This window comes from Garra rufa, chromosome 23 (assembly GCF_049309525.1).
Source record: "Garra rufa chromosome 23, GarRuf1.0, whole genome shotgun sequence".
Classification (NCBI taxonomy): Eukaryota; Metazoa; Chordata; class Actinopteri; order Cypriniformes; family Cyprinidae; genus Garra; species Garra rufa.
Window position 1 is genome coordinate 8722385 of NC_133383.1, and position 12281 is coordinate 8734665.

The 12281-nt window shown below is 33.7% G+C and overlaps 2 protein-coding genes across 2 annotated transcripts in view; one reads left to right on the plus strand and one right to left on the minus strand.

Moving 5' to 3' along the window:
• Window positions 1-4454, minus strand: part of rhobtb2b (Rho related BTB domain containing 2b) — a 20905-nt gene extending 16451 nt beyond the window's left edge. The window contains exons 1-4 of the mRNA XM_073829822.1: window positions 4149-4454; window positions 1676-1877; window positions 1480-1583; window positions 1215-1400 (exon numbers count right to left, since the gene is read on the minus strand). Coding sequence (XP_073685923.1) covers window positions 1215-1400; window positions 1480-1583; window positions 1676-1877; window positions 4149-4171 — 515 coding nt within the window. The 5' untranslated portion in view covers window positions 4172-4454. The remainder of the gene's footprint in view (window positions 1-1214; window positions 1401-1479; window positions 1584-1675; window positions 1878-4148) is intronic.
• A 3048-nt stretch (window positions 4455-7502) lies between these two features.
• Window positions 7503-10991, plus strand: stc1l (stanniocalcin 1, like). Its single transcript, XM_073830104.1, has 4 exons — window positions 7503-7614; window positions 8024-8166; window positions 8270-8481; window positions 10709-10991. Exons 1-4 carry the CDS (start codon window positions 7503-7505, stop codon window positions 10989-10991), a joined length of 750 nt encoding a protein of 249 aa, XP_073686205.1.
• The last annotated feature ends 1290 nt before the right edge of the window (window positions 10992-12281 follow it).

Genomic DNA, 12281 nt, shown 5'->3' on the forward strand with positions numbered 1-12281 from the left:
ATATATATATATATATATATATATATATATATATATATATATATATATATATATATATATATATATATATATATATATATATATATATATATATATTTATTTATGTTTTTTTTATATACATAGTTAAGAAAATCATGTGATATTTATAATATAAAGACATGCATATTTATTGGTATTTCTTAAATTTATAAAAAATATATTTTAGAGAAGCAGGTGGTATTTATATTTTTTTCTTTAATTAATTTTCTGTATGCAGAGTTATTATTTTTAAATCATTACTTTAATTGAGCAGGGACACATTAAATTGATCAAATGTGACAGAAAAGTCATTTATAATGTTACAATAAATTAATATTTTAAATAAAAGTTGTTCTTTTGAACTTTATATTCATCAGTGAATCCTAAAAAAAATTGAATTGTTTCCACAAAAATATGAAATTATGTCTATTTTATTTATTTGTTAAAAAAAAAAAAAAAAAAAAAGGTATACATCTGTGCATGCAAGATTAATCCATATTTTTGGTCTGTTTTACAGAAAAATATATCTGGTAGACCATAAAAAAAGTTTTTAAACTGGAAGATTTTTAATCTTTTTTAAAGTTTTTTCTGCTCACCTAAAGTACAGCAAATACAGTACAATTTTTAATATATTTTTACTATTTAAAAGAATTGTTTTCCATTTGGATACATTTTAAAATGTAATTTATTCCTGTGTTTTCAAAGCTGAATTTTTAGCATCATTACTTCAGTCACATGAGCCTTTAGAAATCAATCTAATATTCTAATTTTCCACTCAAAAACATTATAATTATGTTGAAAGCAGCAGAGTAGAATTTTTCATCTTTCTTTGATGAATAGAAAGTTCAGAAGAACAGTATTTATCTGAAACATAAATCTTTTGTAATATTATAAATGTCTTTATCATCAATTTTGATCAATTTAAAGCATCTTTGCTAAATAAAAGCATTAATTTCTAGAATTTCTTAACCAAAAAATAGTGAAAAAATAGAATCGTAAAAAAAAAAAAAAAAGGTACTCAATGGTTTTAAATATTGGTACTAATAATGAAAAATGTTCCTTGAACAGCAAATCAGCATATTAGAATGATTTCTGAAGGATCATGACATTGCAGACTGAACACATTGAATTTTGTTAACTCCAAATTCTGATTTCAAGGGGTCTTTAAATCACAGATCAAAAATTTGACAAATCACCTGGCAAGAGGTCTTCGTGCCCTATTAACAGCCTCCAGGTCAGCGTAACGCAGGTCTAACTGGCAGCCCACCAGGATGACCGGGGCACGAGGGCAGAAGTGCTTGATCTCTGGGTACCACATGGTCTTCACGTGAAACAGAGAATTGGGGTTGGCGATGGAGAAACACAGGACCACCACATCTGACCTAAAGCCCAAACACAAGATAAAGCATTCAAGAAAACATCTAGAGTAATTTCCAAAAGAGTTGTGGTCCACAAACGCACCTGCCGTAAGCGAAGCGGCGGTCTTTGTGATGGTCTCCAAAGGTGTCCCATAATCGAAGAGACACGCTCACATCATCCACAACATCTCTGGAACGTTCCAGAACCTTCAAAACCAGGCAAAAGAAATGGATTTGTGAGTTAGAATACATATCTTGTGCTTCTGAAGTGCCATGAGTGGAAAGATAAAAACCCAAACCTCTTGACAGACTCTGTACTGGTCTATGGCCCAGACAGTGGGCACATGTGTGGCGAGTAGCTGGTACTGTGTGAGAGTGGCGTTACAGGCGCGGGCACAGATCAGACGAGTTTTGCCCACAGCATTGTCTCCCACCACCACACATTTAATGGTCTCGACATTAGGCCTCTCATAGTCCATGTCAGTATCTGTAAACTGGGACCTAAAAGCAAAAGATAAAAAGTCATGCAACTCGAAAATACTCCAGAAAAAAAGTCAAATTTAATGAATAATAAACCTGAATAAGATATTTCACATGAAAGATGTTTACATATAGTCTACAAGAGAAAATATTAGTTGAATTTATAAAAATGAGCCCGTTCAAAAGTTTACATACACTTGATTCTTAATACTGTGTTGTGAATGATCCACAGCTCTGTGTTTGTTTTTTTAGTGATAGTTGTTTGTGAGTCTCTTGTTTATCCTGAACAGTTAAACTGCCTGCTGTTCTTCAGAAAATTCTTGATGTCTCACAAATTCTTTGGTTTTCCAGCATTTTTGTGTATTTGAACCCTTTCCAACAATGGCTGTATGATTTTGAGATCCATCTTTTCACACTGAAGACAACTGAGGGACTCGTTTGCAACTATTACGGAAAGTTTAAACGATCACTGATGCTCCAGAAGAAGAAAAAATGTGTTAAGAGATGCATTAAACTTTTTGAATTTGAAGATCAGGGTACATTTAACTTCTTTTGTCTTCTGGGAAACATGTAAGTATCTTCTGTAGCCTCTGAAGAGGAGAACTAGATGAAAAAAGTCTGATATTTAGACAAAATAAGAAAAATGTACATATCTTCATTCTGTTCAAAAGTTTTCACCCCTGCCCTTAATGCATGGTTTTTCCTTCTGGAGCATCAGTGAGCATTTAAACCTTCTGTAATAGTTGCACATGAGTCCCTCAGTTGTCCTCAGTGTGAAAAGATTGATCTCAAAATCATACGCTCATTGTTGGAAAGGGTTCAAATACATAATGCTGGAAAACCAAAGAATTTGTGGGATCTTAAAGATTTTTCTGAAGAACAGAAGGCAGTTTAACTGTTCAGGACAAACAAGGGACTCATTAACAACTATCACTAAACAAAAAAAAAAAAAACAGTTGTGGATCATTCAGGTAACAACAGTATTAAAAATCAAGGGGATGTAAACATTTGAACAGGGTTCAACTATTATTTTCTCTTATGTGAAATATCTTATTCAGGTCAGTACTAAAATAATAACATGCATTTTGTGTGTACATCACAGCAAGTGGCAACAAAATTAATTCAAATATAATATAGACTATTAATGAAAATTGTGGATGACAACCATAAGAAAACTCTTATAACCAAGTTTTTTTTGCACATCTCTCAAGTTAGAAAAATAAAATTAGCCCAAATTATATTGCTTTGGACAACAGCAAAATATCTGGTTTAGCAATAATAATAATAAAATTCTTCAAGCTTCTGCTACAAAAAGTAGTCAAGTACATCATGGCAACTAAATTTATCACATTATTACGCTAAATAGAAAAGATTACTTTTTCTATACAGTGTTTTCACAATGCTTCATCGAACGGCCATATTGGCGGTACTGAATGTAAACAATGCCATTGAAACGAACAAAACTTGCATATTTTGCTGATTACTGCTGCTGAAAATGGACAATTATTGTCATGTTTTGAGCTGTACTAATCGTTTGGACCAAGAAAAAACACTTGCAGAACTATAGACTGCCAAAAATGATAACAAATCAAGGAGAAGAGTGCAAAAAACTGTCTGAGAAACAAAAAAGGAACTTGTGGTTGGCCAAACTGAACCAGGATTTCCAGGGCAAGAATCTCGACAATATTCATGTTTGTTCTTATCATTTCTGGTCAGGTGAAATATTATGCTAATATCTAAATACTGCATTTCGTATCTTTACCACCTATTACCACACATTTTTTCATGGTTGAGACAGCATAAATTAGCACCATAATCAATGCTGTTGCTTACATCCGAGTATCGCCAATATGCCCCCACATCCGGGTAACTGATCAAATCGTGACCTACGTGCAAACCTTCTATAAAACATTAGCGAAAAAATGCTTTAACTGTGTACTCCCTCTGTAAATATCTTTCAAAAGTTACAAGAAAAATAAAAAGTAGTGGAGTTATGTTGTTATGGACAACAGCGAAGTGTCCAGTTAAGCGATCAATTTAACAAAACAATAAAACTCTAGAACCTAAAACAACAGGTTTGCTTTCAGCATCATTAAACGCGCTCAGAATGTGCTGAAAGAATACGCCAAGGATGCCAACAAATGCTGTCTAGGTAGGCAGCTCACTAGGTTTCAAGCCACAGCCTTCACCCTGAACTTACGTAATACTCCTCACGTCCGTAATGTCCTGCTCAAGAGGGCAATTAACGTAGCATACACAAGCACACGCATTTATGAACGCGCAAACCCTTACCGAAGTGAACTGAAGGGATGCATCGGGTTGGCAGTCGTTTGTGATCTTAGAGATGAAGAAGATGATGATGATAAAATGCCCTTTGGATGCGGCGTGCACCTGAAGCGAACCAGGCATACACTTCATTTTCCCGGCGGAGACGCGGAAGATACAGAATTATTTTACCGTGGTTTGCCGCAACCAAACCTTAGCTAACCCATGTTACCAGCCCAAGCACTCGTTCGTGAGCTCCTTTGAGTAAAATACACCGAGTGTATGAGCAGAAAAGCGCGACGGCTGGAGGTTTCTGATTCGTGACATTCCCGGTGTTCCTTGGTTTCTCTTCCGCATGTAGGCAGCGCCATCTGACGCACCACATAGGCTGATCGCTGCTGAGAAAAAAAAAGTCGTATAGTCATAAAATACATTTATATATAAGCTTCATAATAATAGAATGAACATTGAATCTTAATAGATAAACCTGCATTGTCATGATGCTTGTGTGGATCTTGGATAATTAAAGCATCAATGAAGTCTAAAACTCAGAGACTACTAATTAACTAATTAATATAAAAGCTGTACTTATTAAATGAAATCAGCATGACAATCTGAGTAAGGAATTGGAAAATATGCATTTATACACTAGTAGTCAAATATTGTTGGACAAATATATTTGTTTAAGTCTCTTCTGCTCACAAAGCCTTTATTTATTTGATGTAAAGTACAGCAAAAACAGATTTTTAAAAAAATAGTTTTATTATTTAAAATAACTGTTTTCTATTTGAATATATTTTAAAATGTGATTGATTCCTGTGATTTCAAAGATGAATTTTTAGCATCATTACTCCAGTCACATGACCTGTCAAAAATCATTGTTATTCTGATGTGCTGCTCGAAAAACATTATTATTATTATTATTATTATTATTATTAGGTTAAAAACAGGCGAGTACAAAATTTCAGGATTCTTTGATGAATAGAAAGTTCAGAAGTACAGCATTTATCTGAAATACAAATCTTTTGTAACATTATAAAATGTCTATATCATCAAGTATTTATTTCCATCATTTCTTTCCTCCAAAAATTACACTGACTCCAAGCTTTGAATGGTATAATGTTACAAAATGTCAGATAAATGCTGATCTTTTGATCTATTCGTTAAAGAATCCTGAAAAAAGGATCATGTGACACTAAATAATGATGCAGAAAATTTAGCTTTGATCACAGCAATAAATAACATTTTAAAATATATTCAAGTAAAAAACAGTTATTTTATTTAGTAAAAATATTTACAATTTTTACCATTTTTCCTGTCTTTGGATTAAATACATGCATGCTTGGTGAGCAGAAGAGACTTCTTTAAAAACATTAAACATTTTACTGTTCAAAAACTTTTGACTGGTAGTGTATTAACCATTTGTTAGGCCTGTAAACCCTTTATTGTTTTTATCATTACTTATATTTTAAATTAGTTGTATTTATTTTATTTATATTATTTATTTTAATGGATTTTAAATTTATTTATTTATGACAGCAAGAAACGATCAATCTTTCAACAGAGCTTCTTGTGCTTCAACAGAAAAGTCCACAAAATGTCTTATATAGGATAGAAACCTACAGACCTACTAGGGCAAAATGCATTATTTATAAATAATGAATTATATATTATTACATTTGTTGTATATTTTTATTATTATTAATAATATTTATACATTTATGCATTATAACTTTTTTTTCAACTTTATTTCCACGTTTCTGTCTTGTTGCTTGTGCTTGTGACAATGAACTTTAAAATCTAGCAAGTACTGATAGTGTGCGGGATTGCATCTTTTTATATATATATTTTTTTTTACAATTTAAACCTGGAAATAAACAAAGTTTTAGGAATTTGCTTGAATTAAAAAAAAAAAAAAAAAAAAAAACAGATTTCCAAAATCATCTCTCACTTTCTTCTAAGAAGATTTTCCTTCCTCATTTTGTAAACTGACTAAATGGTAATAAATTCTCAGGCTGAATTTACTTAAATGAACTTAAAACTTCATATCTGCTGCAGGTGACAATCTCATAAATATGACTTCAGTGTCACAAAGTAGAAATGATTGATTAGCATTTCCATATAGTCTAAGAGTCAATGGATTATTAGAAAAGTATAGCCCTACGGTATGTGTGCATTTATTCTTTACACTATTAATTTATGTTATTCAGTAAAGATTTGGGTGTAGCTCTCCTGCCCTACTTCAGCAGTAACAAACAGGCGTCTGTGTGAACTAAGGTAATAAAACCAAAATAGCTACATCTCCAGCCCCCTTCTACAAAAGCAGTGAGCGCTTTGATCATTATCAGTGTAATTAACCCTTTAGGGGAGGAAATTTCTTGAGGCTAATGAAATTCATCACGGAAAACACATCACTTCCTCCAAAGCCTTTCCAACATCCACTGATTAGACACTGATAAACGTGTCTCTGTCAAATCCAGCACTGCAGACGATGGGAAAGGATGTTTAGTCAACCAGTTCTGACAAGCTACATATGTCTGATTTCATAAAGCCCCATGGCATTGTTAAAAACCACTCCTGCTGTACCTTTAGCACAATTACCTGTGCCAGGTGTCAACAAAACTCTCTGAACCCTCTTTTAGTACTGCAGCCAAATGCATCAAATAAGAGAGATGTGCATTTACTAAATCACTGTGACATGAAATCCAAACCAAACACACTGTAGATGTCTTCAACAATGAAGCTATTGAGAGTGACCCGCCTGAGGGGAATATCATTTATCTTCTACATTGTTTCAGAACAGGGTAAATCAACAAGATCCTTCAGATGAGAATTTAAATTAAACATCATTTAGAATCATAAGAATTCTGAGTTTGTTTTTTTATGATAGTGGGTGTTTAACAGTTGAGATTTGGAACAGTTGAGATAAGAAAACAATGGTTCCATGAAGAACCTTTAACATCAATGGAAACTTTCCATTGCAAAAAAGGTTCTTTATGGAAGAAAGTTCTTCAAATCTTCACAGTAACAGCTTTAACTTTAAATTGTACAGTATTTTGACTAAGTATCTAACTGTTTTTTTTTTATCTTCATCATAGATGACCACATTCAAAATGTGTTGTAACAAGATTTTAAATGTCTAACTTGAGATAAAATCATAGCAGGTGGGTCTGCATTAACATCTGCCCATGAATATTTACGAAGAGATGGAAAGTTTGAGCTTTCGGATCCTGCGTTCTGATTGGTGACGGTGGGGATTTATGAGCCGTCAAGCTTAGCTGAAGAGCTGTATAAAGCTGAGGCTTTCACCAGCCAGAAACACAAACCCACAGAATCAGTAAACACCTCCTGTGATTCCTTGTTTTGGTTCTAAGTGCAAACATGCTCCTGAAAAGCGGATTTGTTTTACTCCTCGTTTTGGTTGCATCTGCATTTGGAACAGACCAAGAACCTGCACAACCAAGACGAGCAAGATTCTCAGCCAACAGCCCTAGTAAGTATTGTTTTCTTTATTTAATTGTCATTTTGCATTTTGTCTTTTTAGGACTATGCATTGGCAAATGTTCAGATATGCTTAGAGTTTACAGACTGAAGGTTGTAGTAGGCCTACACTTTTAAAAAATAAAGGTTCCAAAAGGGTGTTTTTGCAGGTTCCCCAAAGAACCTTTCAGTGAACAATTTTAAAAACCTTAAGAACCTTTTTCGACTATAAAGAAACTTTTCTGCATTTGAAAGGTTCCACAGATGTTCAAGGTTTTTTTATAGAACCATTGAAAAAAACTTTATTTTTAAGAGTGTAGGTTCAATTTAAGGTTGCTTAAAGGTTGCTTCAGGACTTCCTATCTAGTAAAAATGTCAATTTTTACACTTTGAATAAAAGCACCTTTTTCTTCTTCCTCCAGCTGATGTTGCCCGCTGTCTGAATGGAGCTCTGCAGGTGGGCTGCGCAACTTTCGCATGTCTGGAGAATTCGACCTGCGACACTGACGGCATGCATGAGATCTGCAACTCCTTCCTCCACACTGCTGCAATTTTTAATACAGAGGTACAATGCTCATTAACCTGAACCCTTTAGCAAATCAAAATTATACAAAAAAAATGCCAAAGTCATATTTTTACTTTCCGTTTGTTTTGATTGTTTTTTACAGGGTAAGACATTTGTGAAAGAAAGCATCAAGTGCATCGCCAACGGTATCACCTCTAAGGTCTTCCAGACCATCAAACGCTGTTCCACCTTCCAGAAAATGATTGCTGAAGTGCAGGAAGAATGCTACAAGAAGCTGGACATCTGCGAAGTAGCCAGATCCAACCCTGAGGCCATTGGAGATGTGGTGCAGGTGCCAAACCACTTCCCAAACAGGTAAAATAGCGTGCGAACTTATTTGGCGTCAGTGATTGGTCTATTAGACTTAAAGGAATAGTAGACGCAAATTCGGTAATTCCAGGAAAAAGTGTGGACATTTTTTAAATAAAACTCTTTTCTATACAATCGCAGTTTGTAGCAATAAATAAATAAGCCTGTACGATTTGTTTAGTTAAAATGTTTACTTTTTTGTGCTTCATACAATACTGCCAAACCAACGACACACACAACAAAATAAACAGGGTAAAACAATTTGTGCTTCAAGCCAGTGTACATTAAACTAATATATGATAAGAAATAACAGGTTGCTATAACCTATTCTTCAACGCAACGGTAAGCATATAGGCGAGACTTCCGGTTCATTAGCCAAAATAACATGAAGAATAACAATGAGCAGTAAACGGCTTGCACTACAAACCAGTGTGTTCATAAATAAGATAATACATTAAAATAACATGGTAGACACTCCAATTTGCAATATCCAGCAGCAAAACCAGCTGTTTTGTACAACTAAAAACAGCTGGATGTGGATTAAACTAAAATGACTGCATACTCTTATGGAAAAATAAAGTGGATAGGGAAATAACAAGAAGAATAGTATAACTATTTGCACTACAAACCAGTGTTCAAAATTATGATAATACATTTAAATAACATGGTAAGACACATCAATTTATCAAGCAACAAAACAAGCTGTTTTTTACAGCTAAAAATTCAGGACGCGGATGAGCCGGAAGCCAGAGCCATAAAATGGGTCCGTGTTTGTTCTCACAAGAAAAATAAGATGGATAGCAAGTAACGTTAGCATAACAGGCTGTTTTGTACAGCTAAAACAACTGGAAGCTAAATGGACTCACTTGTTTTTATGTTAAAAATGAGGTGAATATTTTGTGTGTTATATTTTAAGTCTTTTGGCACCATATGATAAATTTGTGATCAATTTGTTTTGACCAAAATTTAAATTAAACTAATTTTTTTGGCGCTTTATGAAGTTTTATTATTATATTTTCTGTACTTTTTGGAGCTTAAACAACATGATAAACTGTTAAATTGAAAAGAGTTATAAGTAAAAATTTTCCAGAATGTGTGTTTCTCTGAAAAAGCAACACTATACAAATACACTCTAAAAAAAAAACGTAGGTTATATGGCAACCCAGCACTGGGTAAATGTTGGACAGAACAACACATGCTGGGTTATTGGGGTTAAATGTTTTTACCCAACATGCTGGGTTGTTTTAAGTCAACTATTGTTTAAAAGTGATTATATTGCTGGCTTAAAATGGTCTGGAAATTAAAAATCACACACAGAATTATACAGTCAACAGCAATAATCAAACAGTGAATATTTATTATTAGGAAAGAACATCCATGGCCAAAAAATATAAGACAAACTGAATTTATTCGGGTGAATACAGCATAGTTTACTTTTATTTAAACTCATTTAATAAGCCGTTTTGAAATAAAAGAAAATGTATAATTTAAAAGTAGCATTTTAATTTAAATGCATTCAACCGTTCTCTGTAATCACTTTTCACCGAAATAGTGCTAATGATGGGCTGCTGGTCACAGGGGAAACTATAAACCTCAGACCGCCACCTAGCGTTTCACTGACTCCATAACTATAACCTGCCCATAAACATTTTTTAACATTAAATCAATTTAATTCAGCACTATAACGAAAAAAAATCAATTTGTGTTATGCAAGGCAAAAGGCGTTTCCCTGCTGCGAAATGACCGCTGCTGACATATCATCCTTGTATGTTACATTGCATAAAATAATATAATTTACAGCACAGTAAAGAATTTATAAATGAAATAAACTGTATACAAACCTTTATTTCGCTGAAAAAGTGCACCAAATCGCCAGCTCAGAGAACTGCTCTCTCCTGTAGAGGATGCAAAATCCCACACTCTGACTGTAACGCAGCAGCTGGGTTGTTTAATCTGAGACAGGCTTAACCCAGTATTTCGGTAGAAAAAAAAATAACCCAATATTTAATAACCCATTAACAATGACCCAGCAGCTTAGTTACAGAAAAACTACCCAGCACCTGGGTAAAAATATTGAAAATAATCAAATAAAATGACCCAACAAGCTGAACCCAGCATTTTGGTTAAAACAAATAACCCAGCATTTTTTAGAGTGCAGACAAAATACCAAACAACTGGCTAAAAATATTAAAAACAGCCCAATAAAATGACCCAACTTGCTGAATTGTTGCAGGTACTACAGCACACTTCTGCAGAGCCTGATGGAGTGCGACGACGACACCGTGGAGGTGGTGCGAGCCGGGTTGGTGTCTAGACTGGGACCTGACATGGCCACGCTCTTCCAGCTGCTTCAAAACAAACCCTGTCCACCTGAACCTGCTGCCGCTGGGCCTTCTGGGATGGAGGGCCACACTGGCTTCCGCTGGCCACCCATGTTTAAGATCCAGCCCAACCTGCGCAACAGGGACCCCACGCACCTCTTCGCCAGGAAACGCTCAGTTGAAGGGAGCGCTTAGAGTTGCACACGACCGCATGTATTGATGACTCTAAGTTTGCATCATGCATCATGCTGATGTTTATAAGTGGAAGATGGTTATTAGTAAGTAGTGCATTAAAGCTAGTTTTATAATGGGACACAACAGAAATCTTTGCTTAGTTCACAAAAGGCAACAACTACTTGATTCTTTTATTGCATTACATTGAATATACATGCCATTGTCATTTATAGCATAAAATGTTTTAGACTGTATTTCTGGTTTATGGCCTAATGCAAGAGAAGCTAAATGTTATCATGAAATTTTGAAAAAGGAAACCCGTCACCTTAACCAACTTGTGGTGGCAGGGCGGAAGTATTTATTAGTGTACACTGAAAATAATTTATATTTATTTTTCCTACCAGATGTAATTTATATAGTATATTATTGTGATCTGAGTATGAAATGAAAGAGTCTTTATTCTTCAAGAGAGAGAAAACTACATATTTCTGAATATGTTTTAGATATGTTTCTTATGCTGGTCATGGGAAATATTATACATGATTAAGACGGGCATACTTTGTTCATGTTGGTGATATTGTATAGTTGATGTGCTTGAATAGAAATAAAACTTCTATATATACTAAATAGTTTCATCTTTCATTGCTTACTGTGTGAAATTTGTCCATGATGTGGCCAATAGCAAAACTGTTAAAATAGGTTAATCAAACGATAATGTTTACTCTACTCACAAGGGGGCGCTGCTTTCAAACACATTAAGCCCTTATAATTTACCGGACAAAACACTCTTGTTGGAAAAGCAATTGATTTCTTTTGCTCACACATTTCTCCTAACAATGAGCTGTAACATTAAAAATGTATTTGTATATATAGTATTTTGTATATTTTTACATGTTACAGTAGGAAATCATCTTGTATTAGAACCGCACAATTTGACTAGCTAAAAGAAATGTTACTAGACTAAATAGTTTTTAACCTAACCCAAATGCTATATTAAACAAATATTGAATTTGTCTCGCTTTTAACATAAAAAATATGTATTGCTGATCTCCTAAATGCTAATGCTGCTCAATTATCAAATTATTAAATGAAATTGCATGAAATTATGCTAAAAATGTAAAAAAAAAAAAAAAACAGATTTTTTAGGATACATAAAATGCTAGCAATGAATAGAAATTAAATTATTTTAATTGTTTTAATAATTTAATTAAATTATCAATTTTATTAAGGGATTACATTTTTTTATTTCAAATTATTCATTTTGATTATTTTATTACAATTTAAAAAAAAAATACAAAAGTGTGTGTTGTT

Bases quoted from the DNA above. Each gene is read 5' to 3' on its own strand.
- stc1l (XM_073830104.1), top strand. From the start codon at position 7,503: ATGCTCCTGAAAAGCGGATTTGTTTTACTCCTCGTTTTGGTTGCATCT. The intron at 8,167-8,269 runs GTACAATGCTCA...TGTTTTTTACAG, and splicing joins CTGCAATTTTTAATACAGAG to GGTAAGACATTTGTGAAAGA. The intron at 8,482-10,708 runs GTAAAATAGCGT...GAATTGTTGCAG, and splicing joins CCAAACCACTTCCCAAACAG to GTACTACAGCACACTTCTGC.